This window comes from Idiotropiscis lumnitzeri, chromosome 1, assembly GCF_059441095.1.
Source record: "Idiotropiscis lumnitzeri isolate Australia: NSW breed Sydney's pygmy pipehorse chromosome 1, RoL_Ilum_1.0, whole genome shotgun sequence".
Classification (NCBI taxonomy): domain Eukaryota; kingdom Metazoa; phylum Chordata; class Actinopteri; order Syngnathiformes; family Syngnathidae; genus Idiotropiscis; species Idiotropiscis lumnitzeri.
The window spans coordinates 26,983,884-27,002,155 of record NC_142391.1 but is presented as its reverse complement, the minus strand read 5'-3'; the positions used below and the strand labels follow the sequence as shown (position 1 = coordinate 27,002,155).

Sequence of the window (18,272 nt, the reverse complement as noted above, 5' to 3'; positions counted from 1 at the left end):
TTGTTTTTTTATTTTATTAGCACCATCAAATACAAAGAAATCTATAGCTCACGGACCATTATCAGAATGACAGTAACTTTTTTTTTTCACCAACTAATATGATGCAATATCAACATTCAGCCATTGTTGTGATGTAGTACAGACAGCCTGTGAGGATATATGGGCTGGGTGTGTACTTTGTTGTTTCATTCACACTTGATGGGTGGGCAAGCACCCAGGAGATCTGTTACCAAAAAAAATTCAATTTTCCAAATATTAGCCTTGTTAATTTCTGTTGTCCACTAAATTGCCACTTGGATGGATTAGTATGACTCTTGGGTTGTGTAATCACACAAAAGCAGCCACTCCACACGCGAGAGCTCGGGGCCGATGGGCTTTTTAAGAGGTAAGGGACCAAAGTGGAACGAGACCACAAGAGAGGAGAAGTGCATGCTGGAGGAGGATTTAGTTGAGCGGTGTTTGGACGATGAGTGACGGAGCGGAGTGAGATGGGAATTCAGGGGGGAGGCTACAAAGACGCACTGTAAGAGGGGGCGGGCAGAGTGAACCAGAGCGACTTTATGGAGGAATGTGAGTGTTCAGTGGACGGACTGATTGCACCATAGTCTGCTGTTGACAGAAGGTGAGAGGGGCAAAGAGGAAGACGCCAACATCGTTATCATCCTCAGTCGCGCTCGTCCACACCGTTTTGGGAAAGAGCAGTCCACGTTTGGGACTGCGAAGAGAGGCTGAGCAGGTAAGTCACCACAAATATTGCATGTTCAAGTTACACTTTTATATTGGTCAACTTCAAACTTCTGGGAACCGCCTTTGTCTTGACTTGCTTGCTTGCTTTAAAGTTAATGTGCTCACATACTAATTTCAATTAATTTTGGACAATTGGATGTTCATATTGGGAATGAAAAGTTTGCGTTCTCAAATTTGCCCATCACCAACATAACCGTTACTGGTTAAACCTGTTTTTAAGATGAAGTTGTTTCAGTGGGGACTAAAAGGTATCCATCTAGTACCAATCAATCTGCGGGTCCCAATTGTGTCCTTATCATTTTGTTGAGTCAAACAGGAGAGGAAGACATGAAGTTTGCACTGCTGTTCAACTCTGTTCAAACTATGTGGAATGAAGTGGCGGCCTATGTGAAAGAGATGCACGTTATTGGGGTGTGACGAGACGAATTGGCACGTCCAAGCATGTTCAACTTTGCTGTGCATTGTCGTTGACAAAACATTGGGTGTGTGGGAGGTTTTTGGAGGATCCATTGCACCAGGTGTATAAAACAGAGAATACACGTATGATATTCCTCGCAATAAACGTGGGGGGATGGGGAATTGGTACGTGTGTTATCTCATGCGTGTATTCGAGATGACCAACAAAGTACCAAAACCAACCTTTGAGAGGCAGCATCGTGCCACGGGGCATCGAGACTGACGGAAAAAAAACAAAAAGAAGAAAGAGTAGAAATAGACGTACGGCTGTTACAAATGAGCATTCCAGTCAGCGTGAAAACGTGAACTTGGAATCGGCCCATGAATCATACCTTGTGCGTGTGATGTGTGCGCGAGGTGGCTGAAAAATTGTCTCCGAATGCGCCAAAAGCGCCACTAACCAACTGTTTGTGTATGACGAGAAGTGAGACAGCAATCGGCATTCAAGCGTGCCAGTATTTGCTTACTCTGACTTTACGTAACCCGTGCCTGCCGCCTGCAACTGGGGCATACCATTATAAGAGGGGGGGGACAATACCACAGAACGTGAGAACAGAGGGGAAGTCAAACCGAGCCAGCTAATGATTGTAGTGGTGACGTGTTGTCAGAATAAGGAAATACAGACAGCTTGAACGCACACGGCAGTCTCACATCTCTTCTTAGACAAACAATAATGTTTAAATAAACCTCTGCCGTTAGCATCTCTCCCGCATCTGCAGGGATTCTTTTTTGGTTTGTTTGTTTTTTTTGGGTGGGGAGGGTGTCAGAACGTGGTCAGTGGCAGGGGCCCACAATTTTTATGAATAAGTTTGGAGGGTTGAGCCCGGAAGGCTAACCAGATCGTGACCTTTCTTTAAGTCCCACACACGGCAACAAAAAGGGAGCATCTCCGCAGCCCGTTAGCTCGCTAGCTTAGCTACAGGATGCATTTGATATGTGGCAACGAAGATAGGCGCCAAACAACTGACCCAGAATCTGCCTTTAACAATAATGTCGAGTAGGATCCTGGTTAAAGGAAGCCATTTTTAACTTAAAAGAAAAAAAAAGTTTAAGGAGTTAAAAGTGGCAGCCCCCCAGTGAGTCATCAGTACACCAGTGGCTGCAGTTTTACTCTCCAGTTCAATAGATAATTAAATAAGTGAAAGTGAGGCTTTGTAAAGTCCTTTGGACACTCACCGTATGGTGCAGAAAAAGTGCTGTTTAAGTGCACTCCAGTTTCCATTGAGATCAAATTGGATTTTTCATTTGTTGCACTATGATGTAGTTGTTTTAAAGATTCCAGAGAGCATTTGATGTCAATGCAACATCAGTATAACACAAAAATCATTCAATTGATGCCATATTGATGTTAAATTGACATCACACACCCACTTATGTGAATCAATTTTGAACTTGTTCGCCGAGGCACATTCTACAACACATTCAGTAAAGCCAATTGGTCCTCGGTTCTTTCCTACTTAGCTTTTATGCCGCTTCCCATCACAATCACCACAAAGTCCCTTGCTTGGCCGAATTTAGTGTTGACCATGCACAAGAATTTTGGATCGCAAATATTGAACATGTAACCGGCCAATTTTCTAAACCAAATTGGAAATTAATTGAATTAATATTGGATTTAACACACCCACACGGCAGAATAATCTTAAAGAGACGTCTGATCATCGAGCCTTTACTGATTTTGATCAGAAGATAGCGGGGGGTGTTCAAATAAGGCCAAGTTATTTCGCATATATTTAAGAGGAATTCCTTGGCAACTCACTTCCTAAATGTAGGCTGCATCGCCGGCGATGTTACGACCTACTGAGGAAGACACTTCTTAAAATAACTGTCCCAAATAGAGCGTCCCCCTCATGAGTGAAGCCTCTGAGTCAGTGACGTGCGGCCTCACGCTCGCTACTGTATGTGTATGACTTTCATTCTAATGCAACAGCATCTTCATTGTGATGTTGATGTTCTTACTCGGATAAACTTGCAACTCACGAGAGGAAAAAGGCTGCGGTCTTCCTCCTTGTGATGAGTCCGGACCGTTAGAAGGTCAAGTGACTTTTATTTTGGAGACGAGCACAGGTTGCCCCTGAGGCTTATATTTCTAGCGCCTTTGTAAAAAATAAAAAATGTTCGCACCCCCCCCCCCTCGAAAAGTGAGCTCACTGTATGTCCTCTTCCTCCCACATTACACCAACCACACACACGCACGGAGCGTGAGCAGATTATGAGGTGGGAGGATGGTTATGCTCCAGAATGACAACCTTATCACTCGCTGCTCAGCTTGCAGGGTCAATGGGCCCCTGTGCCAGGAAAGGCCTCATTCTTTTCTACCTCGCTATGCACATATAATGCTTCAAACAGACTCCCTTGCTCTGTGTGTGCGTGTGTATTACATGCTGATTTGGAATTTTTCTTTTAAATGTTTCATTTGTGCCTCAAAGGGACAATCATACAAGAGAGTCTGCATTAAACAAGCCATGTAAGGTGTTTTGAAAAGGCTAAGCGACAAGTAATTTAAAAAATACATCAACGCCTAAAAATCCACTTGACTGCTTTTACCTTTAATAAAAGCCCAAGAGAGGAATATTTCAGATTACAGAGTGGCCAACTTTTATGGATGATCTCAAATTCTCTTTGGGCAACACAACTTTAGCTATCATTGGTCAATCGAATGAGATCCAATACAAGAGCCGAGTCATGTACAGAAGTACTATATATCTGGAAATTGTTGTTTCTCTATTTTCCTTACTTTTTTTTCACGTGTCATATGTGACAATTTATTGAGTACCTCTCACCTAATCGGCTACTTATTTTTTTTATTCTGTCTTTAATAAATCATTCACCCAACCATTATCTGATCTACTCCTCCTCACGAGAGGTGCTGGAACCTATCCCAGCTGCCTGGGGGCACTAGGCGGGGTACACCCTGAACTGCTTGCCAGCAGGACACACAAAGACGAACAGCCACACACACCTCACAATCACACCTTGGGATAATTTAGAGCATTTAATCAAACTACCTACTTTTTGGAAGGAAACCGGAGGAAACCTAGGCAGCACAGGAAGAACATGCAAACTCCACACAGGAAGGCCGGAGTCGGAATCGAACCTTGCACCTCTGTACTGTGAGGCGGACGTGCTAACTAGTCATCCTCGGCGCCGCCTTTTAATAAATCAAATAAAAGTAATTTAATCAGAATACTGTGCTCATGACTGAACACCAGTGCATCAATATAAAAGCGAGTGAGCCAGCCGCTGTTTATCAGCCTCTCCCAGCAACTCTTCGTGCGTCTCGCGCCACACATGCAGGCGAGTAACTTTAATGGATTTCTCATCGTCGCAACCATCGCAATGACTGCGGTTGTTGCAAACGTCGATTTCAGACAATCTACAAGCCGCAAGCATGAGACAGTAGCCGTGCTGTCACCGGGTCGTCATCAACGGAGCACAGAAGCAGTTAACCGAATCAAAGCATGCAATATGGTGTTTCATCTTTTAGAGTTAGAACAGCCGCTGGAGTGCAAGAGATGAAAAGGTGCTTCGGTTCTTGGGGAAAATGTGTGCTATAAAACACAACAAAAAGTTTTGGAACTTATTTCCAGAGTTGTTAATTCTATGTCCAGATTGGCTTTAGCCACAGGCACATCTGTGGCTAAAGCCAAACTGTGGCAGGGCTTTTACTTTCTGGACTGACATTTGACCCCTCTGCGTATTTCATGATATTGGGTGGCCCAAAGTAGACTGTTTAAAAGGAAATTACAGTTATATTATTGTCGCACTGAGCATCGATTTAGCTCTAAATGTTCCCGTCTAGGCCCCATCAAAGGCACATTTACCCTTATACTTTTGCAGCTGTTGGGTTTATGCAAATGCCGTTATTGCGTAATTAGTATTTAACCAGCCGCACAAACGCAGTTGCCTTCCTTATCTATTAATTGTTTGGTTGACCCGCTGTCTCGTTTTGAATGCGTCATCTGAAGGCAATCTCATTTCACCAGAGGGGGTACGTCATGAAAAGCTGGCCCGGTATCAAAGAGGAGGCCAACAATGAGTACAGATGATGTGATAACCATTTGATTAAAGTAGAACACCCATCCACTGCATCTAAACTCCATTCACAGACAAGACTACGTGCAGGACAATGTACCAGTCGTCACTTTATTAAGCAGTGTTACACTCTCGCCCCATAAATCTCTCTCCTAGGCACTCGGTGCGCGTTTTTCTCTTTCAGTCCGAGCCTGGCGCTCTGTCTCGTCACTGTGGAGCCCGTAATGACTATCTGCTATTCTGCTCTTCACCACTGAAGCCTCCAATTCATGCACAATCTCCTTTTACAATGCACTAAAAGGATTAGCCAATTAGACGCTATTTGCTGTCATTGTGAGGTGCTGCGTGTGTGAGTGCGTGCGTGCATGCGCGGTCAGTGGCAGTGTTAGCGGTGAAAGGGAAAGATAGATGGCTGTCCATACCCCACTCTTCATTCCCATTCTCATTTGCTGCTGGAGGTCACATTAGTCATCCCTGCAAGTCAGCCCAGCCACGCAGATCAGGACATCCGCGTGTGTGTTCGTGTGTCTGACAGGCCGCAGTGGATGACAGAGAAAGTGATGGAGTATTACTTCTCAATAATTCAACCCATCATTCTGAGCTTCCCCCGTTCATGGTCCTCCTCCTCCTCCTCTTCGTCTTCCATTTGCTCCTGTTTAATTTGTGAGTTTAATTTCCCCCGTGTCATGACTATGATAAGGGGAAGTGCTTGCTTCATTACACGGGAGTCATCATCAGTTACTTCGCGTGAAACACAGATTGATTCCGGTTATCGAATGTGTTACGTAACGTTGGCAGCAATATGTCCAGCCTTTTGCATTAAGGCAATCGAACAGCGGATGCCCACTAAATCATATGCATATCAATGCGTGTACACAAAATTGAAATAGCTTTGCAGTTTAGAACTGGAATCGGAATGTCTGCTCAAGAGGCACCGGTGATTTCATTAGCCTGACTTTGATGCAGCCACCGAGAGTTCATTTCCCGTTCTGCGATGGTGTGACTATGAGAGTGAACGGTTGTCCGTCTATAGATGTGGCAGACTGGCGAGAATTGCAGGTTGTAGTCTGCTATTTGCCCAAAGTCATTTGGGATAGGCTCCAGCTGTCCGCAACCCTGAACAAGATAAGCGGTGCTCAGCCCCTCCCGCCCCCAAGCTAAGGAAAGCCCCAAGATACGGAAGTCAATGGGCTGCTGAGACCCTAGCACCAAGGAGCTGCCGCAGAGCCAGAAACCACAAGAGTATTGGGCGGGTTGGCCCAATGGAACCGCCCAAAACGAGTTGATGCCATATTGTACTCCTTTAGACAGCAAACACATTGCGCGTGAATCCACAGTACCTCTGCTGATTGCGGTTGAGACGTGCAATCGGTTTTGCTTACAATTGGTTCAAGACACGATTAATCCACAATCACTTCAACTTGATGTAACCTTCTAACCTTGACTTCACCTTCATTTAATCAAGGAGTATGTCCATCCCTTGTTGTTGGATGAAAAAACAAGGATCTTAGATAAAATATTTGAGATCCAAAGTAACAAAATGTAATGAAAGCCTTTGTCAAATTGCACCCTACTATAATATGGAAGAATCGCAAACATGTTAGATGGGAATTGAATTTCCCTGTTAAATTTATATTGCTGACAATATTTCAACCTTGGAAGGAACGGTGGATATATTGTATAATGATACTTTAGCGATTAACTTGCAGACAAACTAATAAAGAAAGAAACTGACAACCCCTCATATGTAAAACTATAACTTTGGTGCCAGGAGTAACATCACAATTTAGCAAAAGTGCAGCAGTCACAATAGTAAGTTACTAAAGCTTCAGAAATCCCGACCCAAAAAACAATACTGTGGCCGAGAGTGACCTAAAAAAACAGACACGGTGATTATACGTGCATCTGTTCAAAATTAACATACAGACAGCGAGAATTAAAGCGGCGCCATCTGGCAATGTGGAGGTACAGTGGAAAGTTTCATGGTTATTGTGTGGGAAGAGGCAGGTATAAATCTCACAATGTGGAAGCACAATGCTGCCTTCCACTGGCTGCGGTCAAAACGATTGGCCATGCTCTGTGCTCGGTGTCTATGATTGTGTGTATGTTCGTGGAGGGGGGCGCATTGTGAGCCCGACTCGCTTTGTGTCGGGCGGGTCAGCGGGTGCTCAAAAAGCTAAGTATGATACCCCCCTTGCACAAACAGAGAGCCCCCTGCTTGGACACAGATGTGACAAAGAAGTGCAAACACTTTTGTGCTGATAAAAGAGGAACACGTGTACCTATCTAACATCCCTCGCCGTCTCACCAAAGCACTTATATCACGCCGCCTGCTCAAAGAAAGTGAATAGAAGCGTACAAGAGAGACAGCAACTGGAGAATTTAGTGAGCTCCAAAACAAGCGCACTAATAGAAAGAAAAATTTTGATTGACACTTAGTGGTTTGAAGGAAATCATTTTTTTCGTTTCGGTTTTAACTGCTGCAATTATTCTTCTTCTGACAAAAGAATCACCCTTTTGGGGCCTCAATATACCTGAAAAATCACAAATTATGGAATTAAATTGTAAACATAGCTACACCCAAAATGCATCTTTCCTCGTAAAATAACAACTAGGTGTTCAATTTTTACAGTATGTAGTTTGTTATTCAGGCTAAAATGATGGAACACAAAGCAGTGTGGGTGTGTAACTAGCAGCAGGTATGTGCACATAAAAACAAAAAAATGAATTTATCTGAAAAACCTGATGTGCTAACCTGACAAAAAAGAAAATCTTTTTTTAAATCAGTGTCAAAAATTCATACTCCGTCCTGCGGGACGCTCCCAGAAATACTCGCCCGTTTGAATACGTGTGGCACCAAGGTGGTAAATCACACAAAAAGTGATGCTCTCCAGCTCCTTCTCCATTATGCAGTTGAGTCCTTTATTTAACTCTCAAATATGGTCCGAGGCCGTTTGGGGAGAATACATCAACAGGAGTGCAACACAAAAAGCGGCACACTTCAACACACAAAGAAGCGAGCAGACCCCCCAACCCCCCACCCCCCATCCTTCAGTTGGAGGCTTGTTTGCTCAGTGTGGGTGCAGGGCACAGAGCGGGCCAGAGGGATGGAGGGAGGGGAGGTTAGAACATACAAGGCCGATGCAGAAGCAGGAGGTGTCTGGGTGACAGTGGGGAGAGGAGAAAGGGAGGGTGGGGCACACGGGCGGATCTTTTGTGAGGGCCTCGAGTTAATCACTTGAGCGGCACACGTCGCTTCTGAGGGTGCACATGTTATACACTTACTCCCCAGGGAGTGGTGGGGGTGTAAAGGGGGAGGTCCCAACACAAACACACACACAAAATTCCATTTACATGTCAGTTATAATGCAAAGCTGACCCCACCCCTCAAGTGCACATTATCAGACCCTGTTGGCCTAGTCTCATTTTAGTGTTCAAGAGTGTAATACATGTACACGCGTGTGTGTATGTGTGAATGCTGGGTGTCCACATGCTGGACTGGACAGATCATTCGTGTGAGGCCTGATTGGAGATGGATGCTTAGTAAGTAAAAAGGTTATTTCACTGAGTTTGATGTGAGTGCTGTGAGTGTGATAGTGAAAGCTGGGAGCAACACAATAGGGGCAACGCAGCCATGACAAGGACTGTTTATGATTTGACAGATGGAAAGTTAACACCATTGTTTTGCTCTGTGTAATATCTGCTTGATTCGTAGAAAATGGAATTCTGAATTGTCTTTCTTTTATTTTCGCAAACAATCAGACTTGTTTATTTTTAATGACTGTGTGTGTGAAAGTTTTCTCGGCCGTGCTCGCCGCCAGTTTTTTTTTTTTTTTGTGATGCTCCCATTATCTTCTTCCTCATTGCATTTCATTGTGATGTGGTGTCTGCTGATTGTTTTCTCCGATGATGAAAATTGATCAGCGCTTGCAACGCTATTAATGCTTTTTACTCTTGTAATCAAACAAGACAGACAAATGGCAGCGGGCCACAAGATTAGGTATTTCTGCACCAACGCAATGATTTATGAATATGAGAGCTGTTTGTGTGAGGGGAAAAATACAATTTGATTGACGCTGTCACAGAGGTATTCATAATCATAATGATACATCACACATCAGTTTAAATATTCCTTTTAGGGCACCATACAAAGTTTAAATAACAATGGAGCAGCAACAACGAAACAAATAGAAATGATCTGCTTACTATATTTTATCAAATATATATTTCATATGAGATTTAAAAAATATATATTAACATATGAAATGCAAAATTATAAAATATATATTTAATATATTTTTAAAAAATATATTAACATGAAATGCAAAATTATGGAATTAAAAAATGTAAATCTGTGAATTTTTATGTAAAAAATAATTCTAATATTACCATTAGTTCCATATATAATCTCAAATATGTGCACATATTGTTTTTGATCATATTTCATGCACTGTATGGGATAGATAAGTCTTGTTTCACACTAGTACAATGAAATAATGTCAAAAAAATAATGAATATATTATGCATTCAATAATTCCTAAAACAATTATCCATATGAAGACCTTTGAGTGTTTGATGCCTTTTATCTCATTAAATTGTAGTTGTACCGACAGTGTTTATTGTGGCTAAACGTACTACACAAATACAGCTATGCATCCAGTAATCCTAAATGACCCTTTTAAGTCAAATGTGATGCGATTAACTACACTTTAGTCCGAGCCTTTGTTGCGGTGGTCATTATAAAGTGGTGAGAGGCTGAGGACCAGCTGGTTCCGGGGGTGCCGCTGAGCCTGATAGCCACCACTCTCCATTGTGGGTCAGATCATGTCACACTACATCTGGGGCCTCATTGTCGTTTACTGTGGATGGACAGCATCGCTTGCACTGCTTTGAAATGATTCATGGAAACGTACAAATGAGAATGTAAAAATTCAGAATACATGCATGTTTTTTCAGTAAAATGTATACTTTGCGTGTGAATCAAACATTTGGAAGTGGTCAGTCAATATTTTCAAAAATAGAGAACAAAGGCCTTTTGAGTGCAATCCAACGGTTAAGCCATAAATCTAGACACACAAAGCCGGGCACGGAGCCAACGTGTTTTTGTCTTTTTTTTTTTTTTTTAATTCCACTGTGTTTACTTTGCAAATGAAAGCACACCTGCTCCAGATGTCTCTCCTTCACCGAACGGGAAGCAATGAAGTTAAATAAACAACAGTTAAAATTGCTTTAAAGGCGGCACTGGCATGAATTTTATGAGACAAAAGTGAGTTTACATATTTAACTGCAACGTGCTATGTTGCAGATGAACTTCTCTTTGGGGTCATGAGTTGAGTCACCCCTTCACTCACCTGCGGGAACATGGGGAGCGTCAGCAGCCTCATCACCAATGACGAACTCAACAGCAAACACTGCAAGGCGTCAGAGTTGAGGTTGAAAAACAGAACAAATCAGCCGAGACGCAATGGAGGTTGCAGCCTTGATGGCTTACTGAAGTGCAGCTTCACTCAGGCCTCCTCCTCCCCCGGCCATCTCCCAAAAGGCCTCTCGCACTCCCGGTCGGGGCGAAGTGAGGACTTTTTTTACATCAAGGTGAGCTTATCTGCTTTGGAATGACACTTAAATGATATTCTATCAGATAAAGATATAATGATGAATGTGCTTCACATAAGGTGAGCCATAAACCGAGGCCAGCGCACCACAGAGGAGGCGCAATGGAAGACTGCATCAGCGGACGAAACGGAGAGGAGAAATGTGATGAGCGACCGAGACTGACACTCATGTCAGGGACTGATGGGGTAAGTGGAGAGTCCTTTTATTGTCATTATTTAACAAAGTGCATTTAATGGCACATGTTCATTTTAGAGATGGGCATGACGGTTATTTGAAGCCAACTGAATCATTAGAATCAGTTCATCAAAAAGAATCGTTCAAAAGATTCGTTCAGCGATGTGAACGAGTGGTAAAAAGTACAGATAAAATAGAAGGATTTTGCGGCTGTATTCATATTCCACAAATACAATATTAATCAGAATACTGTGTTTTGACTAGTGGGGCTGCATTTAGAACATATTAATATAAAGAACATTTTTGGGTTGACTTCCCCTTTAAGAAGTGCAGTCCACATGTTGACCTGTAATTGTTGGGATCAAGCCACAGTTTGGTTCGTATTAATGTTGTAATCTTACCTATGATTTACTGATTTATGTTTATGCCATGCTTGTTTGGTAGAATTTTGAGAGACTGCTGGAGTAAATGGTAAAAAGGTTGCAAGTCAAAGTTCTTAATAAGTTAACAACTCTAGCTAAAGTAGATAACAATTCACGGTTCATTTGCACGTAAGCCGAACATACTTTATAAGACCCAAGACCAAAATGTTTGTCAAATAAATCAGATGTTGTATATTTTAGCAACACAGTAAAGCATTAGAACCATGCGAACTGGCGAAAAATGTATGAAGATATTGGAAGTGCACGGCTATTATTATTTTAAATATAGTAAGTTTCAAATCGTAGAGCAGCAGGAGCTCACGTGTATTTCAAGATTGACAGAATGTACTTTTGCCTCCGGATCTGACTTCCCAGGGATCCATTATGCTCCATTAATGAGTCAAACTTCGTGAGTGCACTCTTGAAAAAAGAAAAAGTCCCCATAATGTTAGGGTCTCACAGCAGGTAGCGGACAGTTCTCACTTGTGAACTTCGCCATTTTCATAATTACCCCTTTCCAAATGAATAACCTTGATCTACTCAGGGAAGTGAATTGAGTGTTCTGAGAATAAGAAGGTGAAAAGACCTTCTCGAAAAGCGTTATCTACCTCAGGGCCCCCGGGCCAAAGTGTGGGGCATTGGAAGCAGAAATGGGAGATAGATCAGGATCTAATAGAGCTTGGTGGCTAGGGAGGGAGATTTATTTTTTTTCTTCAAATAAAAAAAAAAAAAGGCATCCCATATCCCAGTCATGTAGTTGGTGAGGAGGAATGCTGAGCTCACAAGCGTTCCCTCTTTACCTCAGCATCCCATATTATTAACAACCCAGTAAAAGGCTATTCATCTTCCCGGTGGCAGCATATGAGGAGCGGGCGGTGTGGGATACAGAATGGAGGAGAGGGAGGGGGGGCACGAAAAGGAACGGAGGTACTGTAACTGTATGGTAGCACTTGTGTCTTTCTTGAACAATACAGATAGACGAGGGACTGTGGCGTTCTTCAGCATCCAATGTTTTATGTACAGTATAATGCTTGTTCAATATGCCGGCATGCGGTGCAATGCAATGCTAGCTTGAGGAGTTACAATATGTAGCTCACAATCCAGAAATATATCAGGTGAGGTCCGGTGTTGTTCTAGTTTGAACTCCTGCACTCCTGTGCATGTGTTCGTTGCATCTGCAGTGAAGCTTACATTGACTGCATTGCAGCAGTAGTTCCATCCATCCATTTTTTTATCTTGTTGATGTAGCCTATCCCAGATGACGAAGAGTGCTTCACCCTGGACTCGATTCCAGTTAGTGCCCGAGCGCATATACAGTACAAGGGACAGACAACCACTCACAATCACATTCACCTCAATGCTGAGTGAGAACTGGACCCACGTTGCATGCTCACAAGTGACGCCAGTGAACAACTACTTCGTCAGTGACGTCGAAGTACTTGCATAAATCAAAATCTGAATTTACATTATGCTGTACACTGATGAATGGAATTCAAAACTACCATCTCCAAAATAGTATGCATATTGAAATACAGTTATGTGATTAATCCATTCCAAACAGTCAGACTTCAACTAAATCATGAAAACACTTTTCTCATGGCAAATAACGTAGAATGACATCAATTACATTTTTTTTTATATAAATGTACCATGCTGCAAGGGCTTGCATGCGTCTGCAAAAATACCAAAACTTAGTCTAGCCCGACCAGCACAGATTTAGACAGTGGTGTGAATTTCCTGATGTAAATGCGTCCTAAATCAGGTGGGATCGTCTCCACCTTTTCCAGCTTCACTGTGGCCTTGGAGAGGACGAGTGGTATAGAAGATGAATTGATGGATATTGTGCCAGGATGTGAATAACGTTAGTTGCTGGGCTTTTCAGTTTTGACCTTATGACACATCCTCAGCTTTGTGCAGCATGGGATGACTTGCATTTTGTAAGGCTGTCAGCTAAAAGGAGTTAGTGACTAGGAAAGAAAAAGGAGGGGGCGGAGGCAGTCAGAGCATTTCTGACAGCGTGTCATTTCATTCTTCTAGGCCACTGCTGAGAAGTCGCTGGTCCGATCCACCGCATACAAGCCTTTAATTCCCAGGAGTGTCTCCTCCACAGAGGCACAGCGCAACAGCCTGGACCACATCCTCAGCCAACTGGACAAACCAAAGAGTCCAGACATCCAACACAAGCAAGACACATCCTCTGGTCCATATCTAAACTGCGCTGATAAACTTCAAAATGTTATGATGTGGGTTGAATGCCAAACACTATTTCAATGATTCATCCTCACCTTTCCTTTCAGGGAATCTGTCAGACTCTGGTCGCAACTCCATGTCAAGCCTCCCCACCCACAGCACCAGCGGTAGCCTAAGTGCTTCCACTGGCCCTGTCAGTCACAGCGATAGGAGCTCCACTCCTGCCAACTGCCTCCTCAAGGGAGCTCAGCCCAATTTGTCCCCCTGGGTGAACAGCGGTAGTCGAGACGGTGGCTACAGGGCTAGTTTGAGCCCAGGGGGCTTGTCATCAAAGGCTCACAGCGATAGTGGCTCCCCGCTACCTTCAGATCGGCCGAAACGTCTCTCTGAAACTGTTGGAGGGAGTCGGTCCCCTCTGACGACTGATGAGTCACTGATTGAAACGTTGGAGCAAAGACTACTAGAGGGAGAAAATGAACTGCAAGAGTTACAGGTGAGTACTTAGCTCTCATGACACCTGATCAAGATCATCGTAGCACAACATGCTACTTTTTTGCACTTGTTTTTTTTTTTTTTTGTCCCGTTAAGGGTCGCCACAGCGCGTCAAGCTTTTCCATCTAAGTCCATCTTCTGCATCCACCTCTCTAACTCCAACTGCCCTCATGGCTTCTCTCACAACTATTAACCTTCTCTTACATCTTCCTCTCGCTTTCTTATCTGGTAGCTCCAACCTCATCACCAGAGCTGAGCACTTGACCCTTTTTTGACAATCAGTCCCCCACCCTCTGGCCACGATCTGGCTCGCATTCCGGCCTACACCCTCCGGCCTTATTCATAAAAATTTGCGACCTACATCCCTGTTCCTGACATTATCCATAAACTATCTATAACCTATCGACACAAACCAGGAAAACTCGTGATGCAAACTGGGCGATGGCAACTGAATACAATATTTCCAGCGAATAGCTTCTCTGTCTCCAGCGTTTAAGAAGCCAACTAACGATGATGACCATCAGGTGTGCGCTGGAGACTCCACCCATTCCAAAGACTGAAAAAAAAAAAAAAACTGATCTTAAAACAAGCTGGATCACGACAGCGCGCCTGTATTTCCTTATTTTCACATCACGTAACCAGCGCCTCCCACCTGCAACTGGGGCATACCATTACAAGAGGGGGGGCGATACCACAATACCTATAACACTAACAGTGCATACTTAATAGCATTGGGCACGTTCGTGACAAAGAAGAAAAAAAAAGAATGAGACAAATAAGGAGACAAATAAGACCATGATGTAAATGTTGTATCACCGTCAACATGCCTGCTAAGATTTCTCCCATTAAAACAACTCACAGGTGAGCTATGAGGTGAAGGAAGCTGCCACCTGCAAGTTATTCGAGGAAAGACAAAAGTTCTGCGCTGAGGAGATGCAAGAGTTGAACCACCGATGCTCCGCGACGTTGCAAGAAGCCTCGCAGATGGCCGCAAATAGCCAGCAAGCACTGCAGCTGCAGGTCAGCCAACTCCAGGTCAGACCACCTCACCTCTTGCTGCTGAGTCGCTTGTTAGACTCAATGGTGCGCACTTGATCATCGAGGTTTACATCTTATACAGGCAGAAAATGAGAGACTCAAGGAGGATCTGGCCAAGCTAAGCCAAGAGAGGGAGCTCATTGAGCGAAGACTGAGAGCCTACAAGGAGCAGAGCACGCAACTCGCGCCGACGCTTGAGGAAACTCAGTGGGAGGTGAGATATGATTGTGAAGTCATCAGGTCACAACAGGACCTTTATTTGTCGAAAATAAATACATCTTGTGAATTTGACACACCACATAGAAAAAGTGTAATTATCAACCCTAGCAGTTGTGACTAATTGGAAGAAATCAGCAAGTATTAAATATAATAAGAGGCTTCTTAATTGTGAATACTCAAAACTAAATCTAATATAGCGCTTTATTTCATGTAGAATTTTCAATTAAATTCTTGTAAGACATTTTTGGTAATTGCTTCAGGAGTGGAGAGCGCCCGCAAAAATGTGAATATCTGCTAGTTTTCCTCAGTAAAAAACACTTAAAGAGGAAGTCAACCCCAAAAAATGTCTTTACAAGTATGTTCTACGCAGGCCGACATGGCATTTTAATGAATATTGCGTTTGAGGAATATGAATTAAGTGGCAAAATGCCCCTTCTGTCGACTGAAAATGACATCACAGTCACTCAGGGCTCAGCTACCGACCAGTCATGGCATAGCTTCAGATAAAAGGTGCTCATGTTTTTATTTTTTAATCATTAACATTTGTTATTTAACAACATTCGTTTCTGTGGTGTGTCAGATTTAGAAGACTATATAGTTTTACATGGACTTTAATATAATCCATGATGAGATTTTGGCATGAAATCATTGAAATCCAGTCATGAGCGGAAATATCTTATCTATTCAACAATCCATCACTATAAAATGTGTATAATGAATAGAAGGATATAAAAATCTCAAGTGGTAGATAACAAATATGTGTTACCAAAAGTGGAACATTTCCGACTAAAATACTTGAACAGCCCCAGGAGAGTACAACGCATACAACAGAGGACACTGTGATCTTTGTGTCCCAATGTAGGTGTGCCAAAAAGCAGGCGAGATCTCCCTTCTGAAGAAGCAGCTGCGAGACAGCCAGGAGGACGTCAGCCACAAACTGAATGAAATAGTCAGCCTGAGGGCACAGCTGAAGGAAATCACAGCGAAGGCAGAGATGCTCGAGAAACAGAACAAAGACGGCGGCGACAGGCTACGCTCGCGCACCATCGAAGTGGAGGTTAGCTTCCTTTGGAATGCCATTACACGCTCGGGTTCAACATCAAACAGAAAATGACTACTTAGTCTTATTACATTTTAAGATGAAAGTATTTTATAAGAATTCCAGGTTTCTATGGGGTAGGTGCACTTGAAGTCCATGTTTATTCAAGCACACTCACTGGACATACCTTTAGGGACACCTGCACAGTCACTTTTAAAATCAAGAGCACTCGTTCGTTTTGGTCAATTCATATCATACATGAGTTTGATGATTCATTATGAATGTATTTATTTTAGCATTGCTGTACATCCATAGCTACAGAATTTTAATTTACTTTATTCCACAATACTTGGTGACCTTTTTTTTTTTATCTTACATTCGATAAATGCTCCATATGTTAAAAAAATAAAACAAATAATAAATGTAATCCTAATAAACTAAAATGAAGTATTTTTATAAAAATAAAAAATAAACTTGCTGTAAAAATTAATTCAAACTAACTGATTTTTGTAAAACAAAAATCAAAGCGAAATAAAAACCAACTATAATAAAAATGGTTACAATAGAAATGGAAATTTGCATTGTTTGAATTTGTTTAATGTTTTCTGGGAAGCTGGAACAGATTAATTGCATTTCCATTCATATCAATGGGGAAAGATGATTCCAAATATGTTATTAGGTACAAGGGTAATCAAGGAATAAATTATTTGTCATTAAGTCTGTTGTTTCCCAATTTAGGTGTGCCAAAATGAGCTCCAACGCAAGAAGAATGAAGCTGACCTGCTGAGAGAAAAAGTGGGCAAACTTGAGAAAGACTTTGAGGGAAAGGCCAAAAATCAGAACCCCCACCAACACACTTCACAACCTGAGCCTTGTGGACACACACAAGCCGCAGAGCGAGTCACCACCATCCACAAGCAGAAAAAGGAGGCTGAGGGGCAAACGTCCACAGAGCTCCTCCAGAAAGAAGTGCAGAGACTAAAGCAACAGCTCAGCGAGGAGAAGGCAGCTCAGGAGAGACTGGCAACCGGTTTTGACCAGGAGAGGCGCACGTGGAACAAGGAGAAGGACAAGGTCATCAAGTACCAGAAGCAGCTCCAGATCAACTACCTGCAGGTGCACAAGAAGAACCAGGACCTGGAGCGGCTCATGAAGGAGCTGACTGCTGAGCTGGAGGCTCGGGCGGAGGTGGGCGTGGATCTCAAGTATAGCTCAGGGTTGCAGACCTACGATGATGTCATTGCCACTGAGATATGACTGCCTGCATCCACTTGTACATGACTGCTTTTTTTTTTTTTTTGACACAAAAGACGTCACAAGAGACACTGGAGGTGATTGCCATTACTATTTTGTTGTTAATGTAGCTCTGAATATTTCAACTAGCAGATTTTAGCTTTTGTAAGTTAAACAAATCAAAAATACAAAATATCAATTTTGTGTTGTAAAATATTAATTTATTGAAGGTCACAATATTTTTAATGCTATTTTCTTTTGTCATTAAAATAATGTCCGGTTTCCTAAATTACATGATAGGAACACACATTGTCATGAAAGTTGTATCACATTTGTCTCCAGCAGCTTGAAAACAAACAAAGCAATATAGTGAATAAATTTTCATAATATTGGAAGCATATCAACTGCACTGAAATGACAAGATTCACATTTCAATACAGCAATAAAATCACAGTAACTGTCATTGCATTTTGGCGAAACAATTAAATAATGTGATATTGTATTTTGCTCGGCTTAAGACATTTTGACACGATTGTTTTATCTTACTCCTGACTACATATATCATTTCGTTTTCATGTAAATCCTGCAATCCATTTAATTTCAGTTTTAACCCA

General features: G+C 42.5%; 1 protein-coding gene across 4 annotated transcripts; it reads left to right on the top strand.

Moving 5' to 3' along the window:
* The first annotated feature begins 537 nt into the window (after positions 1-537).
* Positions 538-18,048, top strand: lzts1 (leucine zipper, putative tumor suppressor 1). Of its 4 annotated transcripts, none has more exons than XM_088292344.1 (9): positions 538-736; positions 10,544-10,830; positions 10,911-11,036; positions 13,485-13,647; positions 13,757-14,130; positions 14,991-15,164; positions 15,250-15,381; positions 16,249-16,443; positions 17,164-18,048. In XM_088292344.1, exons 2-9 carry the CDS (start codon positions 10,600-10,602, stop codon positions 17,680-17,682), a joined length of 1,914 nt encoding a protein of 637 aa, XP_088148470.1. In that variant the 5' UTR covers positions 538-736; positions 10,544-10,599; the 3' UTR covers positions 17,683-18,048. The 4 variants fall into 4 exon arrangements, with proteins under 4 accessions (XP_088148470.1, XP_088148479.1, XP_088148464.1 ...); XM_088292353.1 differs by having other exon boundaries at positions 13,745-14,130; positions 14,991-15,149; XM_088292338.1 differs by having other exon boundaries at positions 539-736; positions 13,745-14,130.
* The last annotated feature ends 224 nt before the right edge of the window (positions 18,049-18,272 follow it).

Coding starts and splice junctions, on each gene's coding strand:
- lzts1 (XM_088292338.1), top strand. CDS start 10,600: ATGGGGAGCGTCAGCAGCCTCATCACCAATGACGAACTCAACAGCAAA. Junction 15,165..15,249: donor TGCAGGTCAGCCAACTCCAG/GTCAGACCACCT, acceptor CATCTTATACAG/GCAGAAAATGAGAGACTCAA. Junction 15,382..16,248: donor TTGAGGAAACTCAGTGGGAG/GTGAGATATGAT, acceptor GTCCCAATGTAG/GTGTGCCAAAAAGCAGGCGA.